Source organism: Primulina tabacum, chromosome 18 (genome assembly GCF_025594145.1).
Source record: "Primulina tabacum isolate GXHZ01 chromosome 18, ASM2559414v2, whole genome shotgun sequence".
Lineage (NCBI taxonomy): Eukaryota > Viridiplantae > Streptophyta > Magnoliopsida > Lamiales > Gesneriaceae > Primulina > Primulina tabacum.
The window spans coordinates 31634969-31656414 of NC_134567.1; the positions used below are offsets into that span (position 1 = coordinate 31634969).

At 34.2% G+C, this 21446-nt stretch overlaps 2 protein-coding genes, 1 long non-coding RNA gene and 1 pseudogene across 3 annotated transcripts; 2 read left to right on the forward strand and 2 right to left on the reverse strand.

The window, feature by feature from the left end:
- The first annotated feature begins 7103 nt into the window (after positions 1–7103).
- LOC142533205 (V-type proton ATPase 16 kDa proteolipid subunit-like) lies at positions 7104–8580 on the forward strand (annotated as a pseudogene).
- Positions 8581–8798: 218 nt separating this feature from the next.
- Positions 8799–14002, reverse strand: LOC142533204 (kinesin-like protein KIN-7F). Its single transcript, XM_075639886.1, has 15 exons — positions 13851–14002; positions 13119–13466; positions 12796–12885; positions 12613–12713; positions 12402–12515; positions 12229–12310; positions 12077–12144; positions 11933–11998; positions 11722–11846; positions 11285–11621; positions 11092–11196; positions 10615–11002; positions 10168–10541; positions 9665–9972; positions 8799–9506 (listed from the first exon to the last, which is right to left on the reverse strand). The coding sequence occupies exons 2-15, from the start codon at positions 13330–13332 to the stop codon at positions 9185–9187; spliced, it is 2694 nt and encodes an 897-aa protein (XP_075496001.1). The 5' UTR covers positions 13333–13466; positions 13851–14002; the 3' UTR covers positions 8799–9184.
- Positions 10540–10949, forward strand: LOC142533206 (uncharacterized). Its single transcript, XR_012816695.1, has 2 exons — positions 10540–10670; positions 10768–10949. It is a non-coding gene; the product is annotated as an uncharacterized LOC142533206 (long non-coding RNA).
- Positions 14003–17643: 3641 nt separating the features above from the next.
- On the reverse strand, positions 17644–19246 carry LOC142533878 (B-box zinc finger protein 21-like). Its single transcript, XM_075640792.1, has 3 exons — positions 18935–19246; positions 18328–18810; positions 17644–18222 (listed from the first exon to the last, which is right to left on the reverse strand). The coding sequence occupies exons 1-3, from the start codon at positions 19100–19102 to the stop codon at positions 17908–17910; spliced, it is 966 nt and encodes a 321-aa protein (XP_075496907.1). The 5' UTR covers positions 19103–19246; the 3' UTR covers positions 17644–17907.
- Between the last annotated feature and the right edge of the window lie 2200 nt (positions 19247–21446).

The window sequence follows — 21446 nt, forward strand, 5'->3', positions numbered from 1 at the left end:
GGATGGTACCGCGTTATATCCGTTGGAGAGTGACGTGGATATATTTCTATTTTTTTGTCATTTTATTTTGATGTTTTGACAGTGAAAGATCGTAGGGTCACGAGATACATGACAAATGTGCGTGTATTTATTAAGATTTAGATGCACAAGTCGCCCTCCCAACCATTTTATGCGTTTCTTTATTAAATAAATATATTTTTGAAAAAAACCATATTAGCAAGTCATTACATATTCATGTTAAAAAAGTGTTTTTTAGTGGTTTGCAGAAGAGAGTAGAGACGGCTTGAGACAATCCAGTTGATAGTTTTATATATGACTTGAACGAAAGTTTTTTTTTTAGCTAAATTTTGAGTTGAAGTTTCATAATCTTGACCGTAAATAGTTAAGACAGTGTTTTGATATGCATCAAGAAAGAGCTATATGCTTGTCAAAGTACCATGACAGCAGGGGCGGAGGGACATTAGCTTGTAAAGCCCGGATGGCCCAATTTTTTTTGAAAAAATTTATAGGTAAATTTTGTATAATTTTAAAATAATATGATTGTAACCCGGGTATATCAATTTAAAATATTTAAAAATTTTAGAGATTAAAATTCTAGTTCGGGCGGAGCCTGACAGTGCATATAAGAGTTTACACAACAAGCTAGAGGGAACACAAAGTGCGAGATTCAATGGCATGCATACTCGAAATTAGGAGATGGTTTACTTTAATTCTTCGACTCATCTGCTCATGCAATCAAGTAGTATAGATTGAGGATTACCAGGTCACACTGTCATTTCACTCTCTAAAAGTTTTCATTAAACAATATTGTATAATATAATTAAGTACTTTTTGGTATGGTTGTTATATAAGATGATAAATAAAAATAGTTCAATCGACAATTAATATACATACATATATATATATATATATAGTTGAGATATATTTATGCACAACATTTGTTAGTTACGAATTGGATATATTTATGCACCAACATTTGTTAGTTACGAATTAACTGCCAACGCCTCAGATCTTGGTGTCTTACTCAACTAATCCCCTTAAATTTGGTAAATAGTAATAATACAATCCTTGACAATTAAGACATCATTAGCTGTAATTGCAATTTAAATAACCATCGCTTGCCAGTTGTATATATCGAGGAAACTATTTTGATGTTTTGTTAGCAGTTAAAGTTTCGTTTTATATATATATATTTATATGTATTTATATAATATATATATATATATATATATCGAATCATTTATTTATTGAATTTTTTTTATTAACTATTTTTTTTATTAACTAAACAGGATATGTAATACAGACGATCATGTCATCAATCAAATGACAAAAAATATTTATGCTATAGTTGATTTATGATAAACTCATAAATTTTTTTGTGCTATTAATTGTGGTGTTAAGCTAATAATTAATAGGAGTGATGGAAAACATTATGATAGATAGAAGCAGTGGCCCTTCTGGGAATGATTCATGTGAGGTCCAGAACGGATAGACAAGTAAATATGAAAAACTATAGTTAGTTAATGATTTGATTATGTCAATTAATTAAATTAAATTTACCAATAATCAATGCGTTATGTATGTATGTATGTATGTATGTATACGTAGTAGGCCACGAAAGAGAAGATGCGAGAATATCTAGGAGGCCTTTCTCTGACAGACAACTACTTCGTCAGCACGTGCCATGACTCAACAATAGGAGGACATATTGTTACACTGCATATGGGATCAGACAATGCAAGGTTTAATTACCTCGAGGGCATTCAAGCGATTATTCATATCATATAACAAAACACAAGTTTATCGGGAAATACGAAACATTCCCATGTCCAATCTGTTGCTGTTTGCCTCAAATTTGTCAGAATAATTCAGTCTAGCATTTGGTATTCGGCCCACTATATTTTACATGTCAACGCCTTAGGGGTTCGATTTAGCTGCGGCACTACGATCCCTCGACTTTCAATAATTGGATACACATTTGCTTGTTAATTGATTTGTAGGTATACCCCTAATCCAGATCAATTCTCAGGAAAGTTGAGCAAACCAACCAGTGATTAAAAAGAACCAGACACACAGTTGAGCTCGGATAGTAAGAGCTCGGGTTGTACATCAGGTAAACAGTACTCCACATTATGGTTGTCCACCCGAACACTTCGGTACAGGTGTCATCTCTAAAATTCGCAGGTATAGTGCACAATTACTTGATCATCATTAGTATGTCTTTCGGCGCACGTAGGGGTCATGTGACTAAATCGAAGTAAGCATGGATTGTCAAACTTAACAGTGTCGGTACATAGCATGAGCGACCATCTCACCATAAGTAGCAGCTGAACACTGAAAACAAAGTCATCATTTGACTTCTCTCTTATGAATATCTGGTTTGTTTGATATTAATGCATTCAAATATATATTCTTGTGCGAAAAACATACATTCTCTTGCTGTAAATCACTTGATTGACTTGAGCGATGGAGTGGCTACGTCGGAAAATCTTCCGGTGCCCCACTAATGATCTCTATTATCTTAAGTATGTAGATATATCAGAGCTCGGGTAAACCCCATCCAAGATCCAATATATCCTGACAGAAAGTAGTCTGACCCAGTGTAATCGCGATCACTTCTCTCAAACCCAATTCATCTAGTCATCATTAGTAGGTTATTATGTTGGTTTTTTTGGTTTACTAAAAACACATCAAATATAGCGGCCGCGGGTTTCTAAAGTTTAAAAAATTAGATACATATATGTGCATGCATAAATCATACATATATAGCAAGTAGATGTGCAAATGAGTCGAGCTGCTGAACTAAACTCGGTCAAAACTCGAGCTCGAGCTCGGTATGACCAAGTTGAGTTCGGCAGCTCGAGCCTGTAATTGAATTGAGCTCGAGTATTTGATGAGGATGTTACAATAGCCCACGAGATACTCGATTACATATATATTTAATTATATATAATTATATTTATTTATTTTTATATGCTTATACATATATTTCTTTATTATTTATTTAAAATTAAAATAAATTGAAAATCGAGTTTTTCGAGCTCTAGTTCGAGTTCTATTATTTTAAATTTTTTTCTGAGTCGAGCTCTAGTAGTATGATATTTGACTCGATTCGACTGCACCCCTAATAACAAGTGTAGATGAAGCACGAGAGACGTCATGAAATCACGATTTTTTTGTAGTAAAAATGTATTATTTGATTGATATGTTTTACATGCCAATGATTTTCATATTATCCATCGATCTTTATCATTCTGCTTTTAATTGAATGGAAATCAAGTTTTTATAATCGAATTTAAATAATGCTTTAAAATCTATAATTGAAGGTTCAAATTTATATACCTCGTAAATGTCTGATTTCGAAATTCCTATACTCTTGATCATATCGTTTTCCAAGTAAAATGTTATGATATTATATCCGATATTACCATTCACATCCTTTCTTTAATTCTTAAAAACATATATTTGAAGCTTGAAATACATACTAAAGGAGTTGTATTGACTTTATTCTAGATTTTCTTTCGCAGCGACAAAAGAAATTATATATGCACACAATTAAATGATTGATACGTACGTAAAATTTGTATGTGGAGAAGCAGACATATTTCCCATATATGTCAAACGAGCCATCAAATTGAATTTATTTAAATTAGCTGTCCATATATGCTCGCCGACAGTACTTACTCATAGCGGCAGTGGATAAAATCTAAGTGGTGGATGGGTTGTTAACATGGCATCGAATTATTTGAGTTTGTTTATTTTTATAATTGATAAGATTGGTTCAACTTATTAATTGTTTAATACTGGAGTGAGATTCTTGCATTAGTTGTTTTGCTTTTGTCTTCTTTTGCTTCAACAAGTTGCCTACCTTTGCTACTTCTTTTATCCTTTGTGTTCGCGTAGCGATAAAGTTTCGTCCCCATGGCCATGGCGAAGCGAAGAAAGTGCTAAAGAAAAAGCAAGCAGTTCAAATTTTATACGAAGATTCACTACTTTTTTTTTTTTTTGGAGGGATAAGATTATCCGACCTCAAGCTCTAAAGGATGTGTTCGAGTTGGTGAAGTGTGTGAACGTTTGACCGATGATCAGAAGTTCGAGTTTCTCTACCAAAATTTTCTCGTGCTGGCTTGTAACACAAAGCTTGCCAAGTGTGGTTTATTTGACTAGCGTGGTTTGCAGGTTATTGTGTTGACCTAGATGTTTACCCAATGTGTATCGAAAGATAGCGGCCGCTGGTTTCCATGTCATTAAAAAATAGATTATCCGACCTCAAAATAACTACAAACGAAACCCGACAATAAATTTTAAAATTAAATGATAAACCAATAATCGTCACAATAAACTTCACATCAAATCTGGAAAATTTTATCTACAACTAACTAGCATTCCGAGTTACAAGATTTAAGTTAGATTTCCTAAATTCAGGTAGATTGATTGATGGTCGAATGTCAAAATGGAATGATGAATTAGTTGTACGTGAAATATGTTCTATCTATCTGTATAATTTGGATTTTTTTTGATGTACCACAGCCAATTATCATCATAAAATGAACCTTTGTCAAAAGATAAGAAATTGTGGAGCCATAGTCATGAGCAAAAAGCTCGAATGGTTGCAAAATGTAAAGTGAATGCAACGTTCTTGTCACACCTCCTTGACGAAAAAGTCACATAGTAATGTGCATGCATGCTAGTCCCAATCACTACAACGGAGCAGATTGATTTTTGAATATGCGAAAAGAATAATGGGGAGTTTATTTTTATTTTTTTAAAAAAGAAAATTTAGTATGTTCGAATAATTCTATTTGATTAGATGAATTGATCTAAAAGAACGTAATTCAATTTACTTCATTAATTATAAATGACCGAATCATTGCTATAGTGCAAAAAGTAACTGCAGAAGCTCTTATAAAAGAGTGTATGAGTTAATAAAATATGTGAGCGAGTTTTTGACCAATAGCAATAAATATAATCTTATCAACAATTTTTCGGATGAGTATATCACATAGAGTTTGCTCAATACGATTTATTTGACTAGTGTGGTAATGCTAGTGCATTAACATGGAGGTTTGTCGTCATAAAAAAAGACAGTAAAATAGTTAAGCAATTACAAATTTATTGAATGAAAATTACCCAACAAATTGAGTGAATTTTTGTTAATGATTTTAAATCCTCCGTTTTCAGATTCCTCAATATAAACGCATCGTTAGATTATTTTACTAAAACTATACATGATTGAATGATTCCAAGAAAACTAAATTTATTGTGAAAAAATAGTTTCTCGATGAAAAATAATACCCCTTTGAAAGTGCTAGCTTTTTATAAGCTTTATTACATGATGATAAAGTACAAATAAAACGTTAAGTTAATTTTTTTTTTTACCACAAATACTTGAGTTTCTGTACAAAAATATATCCATATATAATATTTAAGTATTATATGTGACAACGATGTAATCAAGATTTCAGACAAAAACCAACACAAACATGTGATGGAGTGGGGTTATTGTTTAAATTGGGAGCAGGTTTCAGATTTCTTGCAACAAAACTTTGACTCCAATAAAAAAATAGCTACAAAAGTAAACTACATCGATTTCAACATCTGATAATATATTTTGATTTCAACATCAAGAGGAAAGTAACCATCAGATAACCATCCCCAATGGAATGTCTTTGATTTAAGGCATATTTTGAATGGTTCCATCGGCCTGTGATCGTAACCAAGTTCCTTTGTCATAGAACTAGAAGAAGCTGAAGAGTGCAACATAAATTAAGTACGATGATCCATCGAGTATATCACACTTAAGACAAAGAGTATGCTGCATTTTCATAATCGAGCCCGTTGCTGTTATGTTTGTTAATTGTTTCTGGAGGAGATCTCTCATCCTTCCATATCCAAACACCTAACAGTTGATTGGTGAGAACCGCAGTCCGCAGCCGGATCTTACATTTGCTTTGGGCCCGATGGAGGCCGAAAATTGTGTGTGTCTAAATTTCGAAACTGGGTTATAATAATTAATTTTTAAAACTTTGATTATTGCTAACAATATATATTACAATTATATTTTTATTCTATACTGCTAGGACTAGGAATAGGAATAGAACGGTCTGTTTACTACATTGTCGTGAGGGCATCCACATCCATAGTAATTAATGTATGTTATTAACTCTTCATCTCTTCAAAAAGTGTGGGGTCTACGAGCCACATAATTATTATATTAATCATTTCTCATTATTAATACACACCCACATTCATTTAATATCAACTTTCATTATTTATGGATCCACTGTCTATTTATTCATTTTTTTTATTTTATATTAATTAAATATCTTTCTAATTTTGTTTAAAAATTTACAATAAATATTATTGAAAATAAATAGTATTATTATTTTAAAAATAACTTAATTTCAATATCGATTAAAATATTATTAAAAAAATGAAAAAACAGTTGGACTCTTTGATATCATTTGGTTTTTTAAATAAAATATTTTTTTTGCGAGGATTTATTTTTCAGAACAAAATAAAAAGAATAAATAATATATATAGTTAAAAGAGCCATTTGACTTTTTTGTTTTACGTGAATTAATGAGATTAATTCTGATGAATTTTTATGCTGACATGACAGCCAAGATTAATAATGTATATCTCCACATTAGTGTATTAATATTAATTGGTGTTAATAATTACTCATTAATGCACCAATGTGGGTGCTCTATACTACAAAAAAGTGTTTATTTTTTAAAAAATATATCTGTTATATCAAGATTTATTCAAGGAAAAGAACTTGACCGGTCAAATGTATTAAACCAGTGAAAATTTTTCCGAGCTTGATTTTTATTGTCATTTTCATGTATTACGACTTTAATTTAAAATAATTTAAGTCTCAAGACCAAAAAATTTGCATCACATCCCACAGATTATTCAGGCTGATGCATAATCACAACAACAAAGACGAGTTGAGAACATCAATTTAATAAATTTGAAAAGGATCAAATTTAATTTAATTATTTAAAAGTCAACTGTAATTTATATTGTAACAAAGGGCAAATATGTAAATTCACGGTCAAATCTCATTCGCTTATAAAATGCTTCCACTTGGAAAAATTCAACTTATTCCTAAAGCATCTTTATATCCGACTATCCGTATGTAAAAAAACACTGCGATATCCGAATCTCTCCTGAAATCCATTCCAAGTCGATCGGAAAATGTCCTCAACCTTCAGCGGCGATGAAACGACGCCATTCTTTGGCTTCCTCGGCTGCCGCCGCTGCTCTCGTATTCTCCTGTGAGCCAAGCTTCACGACCCATTCCAATTTTTTCAGATCTAAGCTTTTGTTTCGATTATTTCAACTCTGTATTTGTAGGTATGGGATCCGCGTACGGCACGTCAAAGAGTGCTGTTGGTGTGGCATCCATGGGTGTGATGCGGCCAGAGTTGGTGATGAAATCCATTGTGCCCGGTAGTTATGGCTGGTGTCTTGGGTATTTATGGTTTGATCATCGCTGTCATTATCAGTACTAGTATTAACCCCCAAGGCCAAGTCTTACAACTACTTGTTTGATGGGCATGCACATCTTTCTTCTGGACTTTCTTGCGGTCTTGCTGGCCTCGCTGCTGGTATGGCCATAGGCATCGTCGGAGATGCTGGTGTCAGGTATGCTACTTGTCGAGTACCTTGAATTCTATTTGATTCGCATAAGATATTGAATAATTGTGTGTTGTGATTTAGACTTCTTGTTTTTTGGGGGGTGAATTGGCATGTAGACGTAGTTATTGAGTTTTATGTTCTGGAGTTCTAATTTTCTTTCTGTGCAACATATTGCTGCTGCTTGGATTTTTTGGAAAGGTTAACTGTGACTTGACTGGAAGTTGCTTTGGTTGTTACCCATCGGGCTTTTGCTTTCTTTAGTAACCTGGTGTCCTGTCTACATTGAGCACCATTCCTCCAACTCATTATTTTCTGGTTTTCTTGTGAGCCATCTTATTACTTTATGAGCAGTGAAAGTGATAATTCGTTTTCTGATAGAATGACACATTATTGAAAATTCAGAATTGATTTGTCTAGTTCTCAGTTGTGTTTCGTATGGAAATGTGCGTTACATTCAAGTATCCCTGTTTTTATTATTTTTCAATAAGATTCCATACTTATTACCATAATCTTTATCATCTGTACAGAGCCAATGCTCAACAACCAAAGCTCTTTGTCGGGATGATTCTTATCCTTATATTTGCTGAAGCATTGACACTATATGGTATCATTGTTGGAATCATACTTTCCTCTCGTGCTGGTCAATCTCGAGCAGAATAAACAGTTTGTTTCTGTAAGCAACTATTGCAACTTCTTGCTATCCAGTACTGTAATCATTTTTCTGTGGCTAGATGGCAGTTTGGCTGTCGCAGTTTTATTAGTTCAAGCTTTATATATGCATAAAATTGTTGCTCAAATGTATTGAATTGTTGACGCGAGAAGTTTTTTGATCCCTGAAGAAGTTCCCTAATATTTTATATGGTATGTTACGAACAACAATATTTGATTCTTGTAAAACCATGGCATGTATCATTCCGCCAAAATTACTGTATATTTCAAAATACTCTAAACCTGGTGAATGGACTTGGAATATTGGCCTGCAAATATACAGAATTTTGGTGTTTGATTGTGTTCTTGCAGGTAAGACATCGGCTGAACACTCTAAAAAAGTATCGCATAAGGTACTTGTGGTCGAAATTAAAAAAATATAAAGAAAGTAAAAACATTTCCTATATGGAATCACATACTGCTTCCACTGAGGAGGTAACATGTACAAATCCATATGCCACTTAGGTAGAAACCTATGTGGCTTGGCGAATTTGATTCAACTGACATCTAAAGGTGATGAGTTCATCGTGTGGATACTAGCAAATCGGGGGGCCACTTAGTATCTCCCCTCCTTTTTATTTATGTGACATGAAACTATCCATGGTTCACTTAATTCTCAAAGCAACACAGAAAGAACAATTACATGATATCGATAGCTTATTTACATTTTTCCCCGATGAGTGAAGTTGAGCACTGGAATGAAGAGTTCCTTAGGATCCAATTCTCGACCATGTACAGGAGTCGTACAATTCAGAAAACTAACGGAGTTAGTTCTAAAGACACATTTCCTAGGTAATTGTAATTCACATTTCACTGTCACAGCTTGGCCTTATATCATGGAAGGCAAGCTATGTCTCCAGCTGAATGAACTGAGGTTAACCAGCTTTGTTGAGACGCTGAGCCCAAACATCTCTTTTGGAGCCTTTCCTGTCTCCTTGAACCCAATTATTTTTGCAACTATGGAAGCACTTTCTTTGATGTGTTCCATGTTTGTGGCATCTGTCCATAGTTTGCGGCAAAGTTGGAGTCTTCGATGCTTTGTTTTTAAGCCGATTCCCCATTTCTTGTACAGAGCTTCCCTCTCTTTTGCAGAATATTTTTTCATCATTCGTCTGCATAGCATTTCTCTCTCACGATTTAGAGCCTTAGCGCTGTGAGCGAGCCCAGAAAATGTTCAAGATTTTAGGTTATCATAAATAGTAGATAAAATACTAGTTGAAATGTTGAGATGTTTAATCGGATTTGGCTTTATATATTCTTGAAAAAATTTATTATATGGCAAAGAGTAAGGATAGAAATGAGAGAGTACCTTGAAGCCTGTGTAAAATGATCGTCTTTGGCAAGTCCATGTAACGTGTTCTTGAGGAAAGACAAACGCCTAAGCTCAACTTCCATGTAAACTCCATCTGATGGATCTCCTTTGAAGAGCAAGAAGAAATAGGTTCTATGAAACAACGGAATGTTGCAAGTGTTCCAAAGTTCAACTATGTCTCTTTTTTGCCTCTCAAATTCGGTTGTCCAATCGGACGGAGACTGCATTATATTCTGAGACTTATTGGGTTCATCATCTGCATTGTTTTCAAAATTCTTGATTGTTTTTGCCTCCTTTATACCCTGCTAGCAAAGTTACATTATGAGAAAAGATAGATATATGGAAAAGAACAATCTTTGCAAGAATTCTATTGAAGTATATGCTAAAGAATACAAATAGATCAGTTCTTAGAGAATTAGTTTGATTAGAAACTAGAAAAGGAGTTGGAAGTAGCATAAATGTGATTAGGTCACTCGTCTGAGGGAAGAATTTATTCATACCACATCATCCACCAACTGCTTCAGTGACTCGGACCGGATCACTTCACTGATTTCTGTGACATAAACTTCTTGTTTCTTGGCTGGGAAGTCTTTATCCAAATTTTTAATGTTGTGATCATTTTCATTCATGTTGTCACTCTTCTTTGAACTTCGGTCATTTTTTGTACTCAATATCTCTGTAGACGTCATTGGCTCAACGATAGAGATCCTTCCTTGAGTATCTTCTGCAATTGGTGATGTATTTTCGGGTTCTTTTTCACCTTCAAAACTCGAAGATTTTGTTATAGTAGTTAGTAATTTTTCACAGCTTACACTTCTTGATACATTGGCACTGAAATCCGATACATCCGTGTCAGGTGAACTTTTATGTTTCCCTACGTGTGAAACAAGAAAATCAGTTCATTATTTTCATCCGCCTATAAAGCATAACTTCTGAACGAATATAACCTGGAACCAGATCTCCATTTTGTTCAGACGTCACATGGGAAACTTTATTTCTTCTGGTGAAATTGATTTCAATACATTGAACCTCCTTGCAGTTTTCTTCTAGAGTCTTATCAGTTTCTTGACTAATCTTCTCCCATCCTTGACATGGATCAGGACCAAAGTACTTGTCTATGTATAGTCTTGGCGATGTGTCATCTGACAGAAACTGCTCCTCAGAACTCTCAACGAACTGATCTTCAATTCTTCTGGAATTAACACCTTCGTATCTATCTGAAAAACGAGATGTAATGGAAGCTCCATCAGAGCGAAAGGGATCGATTATCTCTGATGCTTCATATGCCGAATACTCATTCCTCCAGGATCCTTTTTCGTGGCCATTCATATCAACCTTAAGAACACACCAGAATCATCCCGAATAAGGATTTAAAGGGTTGAAATTCATGTTAAATTTGAGTTTAAATTAACATGTCTACAAACCCATGATTTTGATGCTTGATATTCCCCTTCAGACTTTAACATATTCTCAATATGTGATTGAGCTTGATCCCGTTGATAAGTTAAATCACGAATCTCTTTATCCATCTGCAGAATTCAAGTGATAGAAAAAGTGACATTTCTTCCAAAAAATATGTGTTTTATGAAACTTAGTCATTTCTCTATGAAATATCACCTTTTCAATAAGTTGTTCTTTCTCTTTTAGTGCTGCTGCAGAATCACACGGACCAGCAAGAGAGCTCAAGTTCCTCAACTCGTTCTCAAGTCTTGCTAGTTCTTTCTGCAGCTGCTTCACTAGTGCTTTCTCAGACATAACCACATTAACCTGTGCGTTGGTACTAACTTGCTTGGCGCAGCTAGCGAACAAGAGCGTGTTTCTTGATTGCTCAACGTGGCTGTGAGAAGGGCTCATCGTACATATAATGGCTGTCTTGGCATTGCCTCCTAATGAGTTCTGTAGTATACGTGTCAGCTTCGAATCTCTATATGGGATGTGCCCATTTCTTCCTTTGCTGCATAAAAACGCAAAAATCAATTGGTTTCGAATTAGCTGACTGTGTTATAGAGAGAACGAACTATTGTTAGACAGGTGAGAGTGAATAGGAAATGTACCTTAGCTTCCGGATCACTGTCCCGAGCGTAAGCAAACTTCTGTTTATATGGCAACCTTCTTTTAGTCTAGTGCCAGCTGATAATGTTTGAGAAGCACGTTCGCTCCCAGCAAGATCAACAAAATTCTGCACTTGAGAACATGAAAATATGTTACTTTTTTGTCATATATTTTCTAAGTATACTGCAGAATCAAATACATTAGAATTCATACCACAGAAGCTGTTAGCGTGCTTGAATTTAGTGCACCAAAGGATTCACGTGCTTCACTGTCAACACTCTACAGTAACATCAATTATGTGAGAAACTGGACACAGGAAATAGGTACTTTCCAAAACACTAGTAAAAGAAAACATACTAGGCGTAGAATTTGATGAGATCTAGAACTCATTTCATTGAGGGTAGTCTCTCCTATCTGCCTTTGGGCTGTAAAATGTACGAACTCCTATCAAGGGTAATTCTTGTTGTTTGCATACACAAAAAATATGAGATGCGTATGATTGATCTTGCCTTCACATATCGATAAAAGCTCTTTTAGATGGTTTATGTCTCTCAAGGTCACCTCTGTGAGTTTCTCCACAATAGTCCCTCTCTATATCATTAGAGTCAATGAAAAATTACGTGGATGTATGTTTGACGAAATCGGTCGCCTTTAAAGTTAAATCTTTAAGTTTTATGTTTACCTCTGGATCATCTAAAAGTCTAAGTGGAGCCCCATCGGTGCTGAGGAGGTCTTTGACAGATTCATTGTAAATCTCCATTGCAGAAAACTTCAACACGAATTCTCTTTCACGATGCTGTATTTTTTCGGTTGTAATGTAGTAAGATGACTTTTAGACAACATATTATAAATCAAATCAAGAAAAAGATTTGAAGTATTTGGATTGGAAATACATTGTCTATATAGTCGTATATATCTTCTATGGTGTTTTCAGTAATGCCAGCCATTGTATATGTTTTTCCACTACTTGTCTGCCCGTATGCAAAAATACTTGCTGGAAAAGGAATTCAGACACGATCAAACATATGTATGAAAATGAAATTTACGGATATGGTAACGGCTGGTGTTGTACTCACAATTCATTCCACTTAAAACAGAAAGAGCAACCTTTTTTGCTGCTTCATCGTATACTTCCCTCGTGGAACTGTCGAAGCCAAATACCCTGTCTGCCCCAAGAAAAAAGATGAACGAGAAAAAATAAATTTGAAAGACATAGCATTTGCATGGAATCGAACATATTAGGATTACTAAGAAGATAAATTATGCAAATGATTCTTAGGACAAACATATCTAATATAATACGAGTCTAGGAGCTATTGGTTTTCAACATATGATGAAACTTATACGGAAGGAATCACACGAGATACATGTATTGTTTTCAAAGAAAAATTGGGCTTACCAAAATTATAGGCAGCCGGATGCATAGATCGTTCTTGAAAACTATTCTTGAAAATGATGGTGGTGTTGTTGATGCATTCCCAATCCAAAACATCATTATTTCCAAGTTCTCTTTCATTCATTGGTCTCAACCTAACCGAAACAAAAATTTTCTCCTCATGTGCACTTGAATCATGATCCCAATCTACCGACGAATCTCCACTAATCGACCCCATTTTGAATACTCGAACTCCCCTTTTATTTTCGCCCCCCTAATGCACTTGAAGAGAATCAACAAGCTATCGGCTTTCATGTATTCCCTCTCTTTCTGAAAAGAGAGGGACTTCCTTTGCAGGACAAAGGTTTAACTCTGCAACAGATAAATATTCAGAAATGGGTATTTAAATAGGTAAATTCATTAATTTGACAATAAATCTCGTGTACAACAGAACAACTACTCATATTTGAAATTAAATACAATACAAATTCTTAAAAATCTCGCACTGTAAAAAATCTTCCTCGTCCAAGTTAACGTCATCAGGTAAATGGTACAACAAAATAACCAAAATGGCAACATTTGCACGAACCTTAGCAATGACAGGCCCATAAAGAAGAAGTGCTACAATTATCGTTAAAAGTAAAGTCATATTAAAGAATTTTTTCAAAGCTGAATCTGTTATTGTTTGTATGAAAGAATAAAAATGACACATCGATGAAGCTCGGATTGCGATGCATGATGAACAAATTGGCTCACCGTAATAAAATGTAGAGACAAAATGTATCTTTCGTAGGAAAACCCACAAGGAAAAATCTTCCAAATGAAGATATAGCAAATCAAGAATTTTAAATGCCAATGGAAATGGCTAGCTGAAGTGTTGACAATAATAAGATAGCAGAGAGAAAGAGGGGCTCTTTTAAGAATGTGGCAAACCTTAAATTATGGTAAGACGTAAGATTCTAAGGGTTCACAAAAGGATAGGAGAAAACGTGGTTAAATGTGTGAAGAGAAACAGGAAAACACGTGACTCACGAAATAAACCGCCAAGCACAACGGAATAAACCGTATCCACCTTGAAGAATGAAGAAATAAAATGAAAAACGTGTTTTTAAAAGTCGAACTCTTGCAACTTTCAACACATGAACTCTTACAAAGATGACATAAGTCATATAACGACTAAGTTTAGTTGTTAGCTGCATGTGATCACATAATTCGTGAAATGTTTCGAGGATCCTTTTTCCACTATGTATCGATATTTTATTTTCACATAAATAGAACCTGTGTGCAATTCGAAAATTTTGAGAAATAACCTTATTTTCGAGACTCGTCAAAATTTTCCTGATTATGGGAGACAATTTTTTTATTTGGTTCCTTATCAAGTAAAATGAGCTCGTGACATCTATTGTATTGTGTAGGTTACAATTTTTGTTTGTTTTTAATTCTGAGAAAGTGGAAGTATAATAAGGTCGAAGTTCAAATTTTACATTGATCCAAAATATTGTTACCCTGATAAATTGTGCTTTCACCTCCGTTTCTAAGGAATATATATTTATATATTCAGTGCACAAATAGTTTGAACTAAAAATCGATTATTCTAATACTAGTTATCATATTCACTCAACCTGCAGTTTATATAGTTTTTTTAATCAATTTTCGTGAGTTCCATTAACAGCATAAATTAAAAGAAAACTTTTATATAGTATAGATATAAGATTAATAATATAAAATGGAAATTGGGAAAAAAACATTATTACTTAATCCATTATTTCTATATTACCCTAGGCTATTGAGTTACTAATTTGGAGCATGTCGGATTGGGGTAATAGTATGTACAAACATCAGGTTTCCTGCTAATTTTCATGATTCGCTTTGAATTATTCAGGCCAACAAAAAATATATTGTGATGGATACTCTTCCACTTGTTATAATATACAGTGGGTTGTAATTGGAAGTTAGCACCACCAATCACTCTCTTGGTTAGTTAAACTCATCAAGAACGTGAATCATTTGAATACATATATTGGTTATCAAAGAAGCTACCAGGCCATCATATCGATTTCGATTTAGACAAGAAATGTTAATGCATGTCGAGAATCTGATCAAGTACGAGCCTTCTCTGAAAGTGAGAGTTGCTTCTTTGATCATCGCGCAGCGTGACATAATTCAAGAATCGGTCATAATATCTCGTCGGACATTTCACTCCTATTGCTATTGATTGATTGTGATATAATATGCCATCCTAGCAAGCCCACGAGTCCTTTAAACACTAGACTAAACTAATCATTAATTTGTTTTTTCATTCGTTGTGATATACAACGTAAACAGATATTTTAAAATTTACCGAACATGATGGACCAGACGCCCTCTTTCATATCATTATGCATGCATGCCCCACTGTTAACAAACTGCAACTGCTGCACTGCACTTTTCTTGAAATTATTGATTTTTTATGGTTGTTGGTTCACTAGTAGTGGATCGATAATTGGTTTGATCAATAGAAAAAAAGTCAGTATTTATGAATAGTTTTTCCATAAAAGTTCGAGTGTTGTATATATTCTCTTTTCAAGTTGTCACAAAGTGCATATGGAATTTTATATCAAAACTTAAATAACTAATGTCAATGAAAATGGTTGGATTCGTCGTCAGCCAATAAAAAAATCGTCCTTTTCTCGCAAGCTTGATAGGTGAAGGTCTCAAAAAGTAAAAAGAGTATTTGATAGGTGAATTTGCTAAATGCATGGTTAGTGGAAGGTGTCGAGGCATGAGGTTCGGAGGCCCTTGTTTCTATGATTGCAGGTATACAAACGTACGTGCAAAGCTCACTGCAAACGCTGAGAAGTCATTAATGTTGTTTGCACCATAGGATACATCGGGATATTTTGGCAGAAATTTAATCCATTTTCCATGCTCGATTAGCGGAAACGTCAACCATATCATAATCAAAGAATTTCAAACTTTGAATACTTGCACAAGATGACACAATCTTACTTTTTAACTTCCTTTTTTTTCAACATTCACACATTCCGACCTAGCTAGTTAGACAACTTTTAATCAACTAAGAAAAAGAAATAAAAATTACCCTGTAACGTAATTAGCAAATTAATTAAACCGTGGTAAAAAAGATGCGAAGAAATCAAGGCCCGCGCATTGAGGGAGGCCTCTTTTGTCTCTCTTTTTGGTCAGTCACCTCTCTGCCATTCCCACGTTATCTTACACCTTTTGCACCACAATATGTAAAGCGATGGCAAATTGGCCTAATTAAAACGACCCTTCGGAATTTGAGAATTACCAGCAAAGTGTAAATAAATAGCAGCTTTAGATGTGAATGGATCGATTTATTTTGGGGGGTGAAAACGTTAATTGAAAAAAAAAAGAGGATGAATTTGAATTTGTTTCAGGTAAAATCATTCAAATAACTAGAATTTAAATAGTGAGATAATACTAAATCTAGAAATTTGCTCATATATTTGAGATAAACGAAAAAGAAAATGTAATTTTTATATCTGAGATGAGAGACGGAGGGCCTGACAACCCTTGCTAGCACGAGGGTAGCTCTATCACGTTCTCATTTTAAGGCATTCTCCTAAAATTAAAATATCTAATATGGATATATATATATATATATATATATATATGGATATATGTATATTTCTATTTGAATTTGAGAATAATTATTTTGACAAATGCTATGGATCCTTGGAAAGAAAGGGAGAGAAGTGAGTATGAGACCTACACCCCGCTTCTATTTTCATTGGATACAACAGAAGATATTTACGGACAAAAAGATCCATGCAACTACAGCAAAGAACATGGAGGAAAAAAGGGCAAGTTGAGTAGCTGACTTTGTGAACGAAGTGGGTGAAAAAAAGGATCATATTACTGTTGAAAATTTGAATCAAATTTAGAGTTTGAATGAAAGTTATGACTCTTGAATGTCATAGCGTCTTTTTGCTATCCATATTTTTGAGTTAGTTGTAGCTCATGATTGTGGAAGTATATTCTGACTTTTCACATTAATTGAAAATTTTTGGATATTCATATTCTTGAGTTAATTGGATTAATCTTGCATGACTCTTTGTGTGTATTTTGGGGCTTATAAATAGTGCATTCATTTCCTCGTTTCATACACATGAAAAGGATTCTTACAAACACTTAAGATCTCTTTCAAGCATTCTCTTATATTTCATATTGTTAGCTTTCATTTGGCATCCGTTAAATTTCAGTGATAAAGTGAGAGTATTTTTTTCAGTTCGCCGGTGTAGTGATTTCGTGCTAAGTTGCTGCAAGTTTTTGTCGTCGTATTCTAGGAAAAGCAGTTGTCCGTCCAGATCCTTGAATCACTGTCGGAAGGGACAAATCTTACTTCGTACAAGTTTCGGTTTGATTTACTGTTTTCTTATTGTTCTTTTATACACGATATTCATAATTTCAATAGTATGCTTATTTTCGTATACTGCTTTTTATTGTCGACTACCGAGACCTCAACAAGGCATGCCCAAAGGATGAATTCCTTCTGCCGAACATGAATATACTTACTCACCGACAGTGATTCGAAAACTTTTCATTTATAGATTGCTATATTGGATAAAATTAGATAAAGATGACTCCTAAATATGCGCTCTATTTGTATCTTCACGATATTGCTTTTGTTCCTTGCTTCTCTCATTTTGTTATTAGCAACTTGCCTAATAACTACATCAATAAAAAAACTCAACTAAAAAGCTACAAAAATACATTAAAAATAGGGAAACCAGATCAGTGGATTCAAAATAATGGGGATATTTGAAATTTGATTTTTCTTTTGTTTTTTTTTTTACCAAATTTTTTTTTGTCTCTTGGAGGTAGTTGAAGGTGGACTGATCTGTGGCACAGCAAAAGAGTTGTCTTCGCTCAATCTTCTGCTGACTTTGATGCTATTTTTAGTAAATTCCATCGCTTGCTCCTTTAATACATTCCCATTTGGGGCTCCGAATGAAATATCAATTGATTGATACGATTGACTTTGCGTCTGATGCAAAGATTGGGACACTTGAGGAAGGACCCAAAATCCCATTTTTCCTGCTGGAAAAGCACACATGCTGCCCTCAAAATCAGTATCCAAGAATGACAGCACATCGTTTTCCCCGGTCTGAAATTTCAACAAAGTTTAACTATTTTCCCAACTATGCAAATTCATGAAGAAAGTACTTTAAATTTCTATGATGTGAATATGAAAAGGGGCAGCAAAGCAAACCTTACAGAAACCATGAGGAAGAGGAGAAGAATCGAGAAAGTCTTCCACATGCCAACCAGGAAGAGTTTCCATAAGATATTCCGATATGTTACTCGTTGGAATTGACCCATTCAAATTCCCTCCACACATCAAATGGCCATGACTTTTATCACAAAATTCTGTTGCCACTACGGGTGTGCTTTGGACCGTTGTACGCTTCTCAGTGAATGGTGTACCAGGGGTTGGTCCTGCAGAAACAGGCTTGTTTTTGGATTCTTTGGACTTGACTTTTGGATCAGAATCTGAAATCTTGAGGGCTATCGCAGAAGATTCTGATGAAGATGGTGAGTCGGAATAAAGGGTCGACGTTGCAGAAAGCTTTACACCTGTGAGGAGAAATCTGGCGTGCTTCTGAGTGTGCTCGTTTGCTTTGTGTATTGAGATATCACACTCTTTGCACAGAATTGCTCGATCTTGCTGACAAAACAAGAAAGCCCTTCTCTCCTGTAAATAGGAAAAAAGATGTTAATTCAACCCAAAAATTGGAGGGCAAAAAAACAAGAGTTCGTGGCAAATCAAGAAAAATGGTGGTGGAAAGGAGGAGGAACATATATGGATTTCGTAAAACCTGACAAATATCACAGAGGGGAACTTGTCTCGGGTGGTGAAGGGAGAAGCGGTGGTGTTTTCCGGCGAGTTTGTTGGCATGGTGGACACGGTGGTCGCAGGCGGCACAGAGCGCGGCCTCATCCTCATCCGCCACGCAGAAGACTGATGCTTCACACTGGATCTTCATTTGGCCTATTCTTTAGTTATTTTTGCTTTGATTTGTGTGAAGATCGTTTCTTGTTTCCCGGAGTGAAATGAAAATTGAAGGGGCTTTTGGAATTGGAAGGGACAAATGAAAGCCAGGAGGGGATGGCGATGGAATGGAGCTGGGATTAGTTAATTTATTTAACAAAATAATGTTTAATAATAATAATAATAATAAATCAATAAATATCCAAAGTACTTATTATTATTATTATTATACTATATAATAATAATAATAATAATAATAATAATAAATCAATAAATATCCAAAGTACTTATTATTATTATTATTATTATTATTATTATTATTATATAGTATAATAATAATAATAATAATAAATCAATAAATATCCAAAGTACTTATTATTATTATTATTATTATTATGTAAGAATATTTGTGATTATATTTGAAGGATGCAAATCTTAATTTCTTAAAATTAAATAAATAAATAACTGGATTCATCATAATCAGTTCGCTTATTCTTGATGAATTGCTTTTGACTTTTTCTATTTTATTTATTTGAATTTTTTTAAAATTTGAAAAATAGACTAAAATTTTATGACTAAGTTATAAAAATTTAATAATTATAAATAATTTAATTTATTCCATTATTCAAATTCCTTCAATTTCATAATTATTTCATTTAGCTAAATCAAATATCATAAAATAAAAATCGAAATCTCATCTTAGTTTAAAAACATTTAAAATAAGATTTGCAGTTCCAAATCGGCACGCTCATCTTCCTTTTAATTAACATATTTGTCAATTACCTCCATTTTCAATTGTAAATAAATAACATACGAGTACATCTTTTGTGAGACGATCTCACGGATCTTTATCCGTGAGACGGATCAAATCTATCGATATTCACAATAAAAAGTAATACTCTTAGCATAAAAAGTAATATTTTTTCATGGATGACCCAAATAAGAGATCCGTCTCACAAATACGACCTGTGAAACCGTCTCACACAAGTTTTTGTCATTCCATATAACATATATATAAGTGTCCATAAATTAAATCTAAGAGACCTCAATGCAAAGAACCGATTCCAAATCCCACAAAATTTCAATAAAATTTTATGCACCAAAAAACCATTAATTCACAGTATAGGATATGAATTCACACAAATGCCGAAGTCAATCGTATCAGATCGTGATCCTCGATTTACTTCGCACTTTTGGCAGAGTTTACAGCAGGCTCTCGGTACGAAGTTACATCTGAGTACCGCATATCATCCGCATACCGACAGACAGTCAGAGCGGACTATCCAGACACTGGAAGATATGCTAAGAGCAGTGGTGCTTGATTTTAGCACTAATTGGCAAGATGCATTGCCACTTTGTGAGTTTTCATACAACAACAGCTATCAGACGAGTATTGAGATGGCACCATTTGAAGCGTTGTACGGAAAGAATTGTCGATCCCCTCTTTATTGGGATGATATCTTTGAAGTTCCGGAGACTGGACCTGATATGATCAGAGATATGACAGAAAAAATGAAGCTAATTCAAAAGAAAATGAAGGCAGCACAAGACAGACATGCCAAATATGCCAATGTTCGACGTAGACCGTTAGTATTTGAGGCAGGAGACCGAGTATTTTTAAAGAATTCACCTTTCAGAGGAGTTGTCAGATTTGGCAAGAAAGCGAAATTGTCTCCACAATATATTGGGCCTTATGAGATTCTCGAAAAGATAGGAGATCGTGCATATCGACTCGCGTTACCGCCTTCATTATCCAGGATACATGATGTCTTTCATGTATCGTTATTAAGGAAATACCTTACTGATGGAAGACATGCTATTCAGCCAGACGAGGCCGAATTGGATGAGACGTTGAGCTATATTGAAAAACCGATTCAGATTATTGATCGTATAGAAAAACAGCTCAGAACGAAGACCATTCCACTTGTGAAAGTTCAATGGACTCGTCATGGCACTGAAGAAGCAACCTGGGAAACGAATTATAATAAAGTTTGGTGTGAATTATAATAAAGTTTGAAAATTATGTGTAAAACGTGATAGACGGATTTAAAGGAAATATTGTGGAGTCATTAATAAGCACGAATAATTTAGAAAGCTGTGCAAATTTGACTTCAAAGCTGAGGAGAAAATTTCAAAATATTTGATGAAAAATGCCGTTACATAGTACATAACATAATGAGTGGCCTAACTTGCATTTACTAATATAATATATATATATATATATATATATATATAAGCTAAATTTAAAATATTATAAAATTTCAATATAAAAACAGAATCTTTCTAACAAAACGACCTTTAAAATTAATATGAATTTTTCGTGTCAACGAGGTACCATT

Coding starts and splice junctions, on each gene's coding strand:
- LOC142533204 (XM_075639886.1), bottom strand. CDS start 13,332: ATGGGGTCGATTAGTGGAGATTCGTCGGTAGATTGGGATCATGATTCA. Junction 12,714..12,795: donor TGTTTTAAGTGGAATGAATT/GTGAGTACAACA, acceptor TTCCTTTTCCAG/CAAGTATTTTTGCATACGGG. Junction 9,507..9,664: donor CATTTTACACAGGCTTCAAG/GTACTCTCTCAT, acceptor GCTCGCTCACAG/CGCTAAGGCTCTAAATCGTG.
- LOC142533878 (XM_075640792.1), bottom strand. CDS start 19,102: ATGAAGATCCAGTGTGAAGCATCAGTCTTCTGCGTGGCGGATGAGGAT. Junction 18,811..18,934: donor CCCTCTGTGATATTTGTCAG/GTTTTACGAAAT, acceptor TCCTATTTACAG/GAGAGAAGGGCTTTCTTGTT. Junction 18,223..18,327: donor TTCCTCATGGTTTCTGTAAG/GTTTGCTTTGCT, acceptor TTGAAATTTCAG/ACCGGGGAAAACGATGTGCT.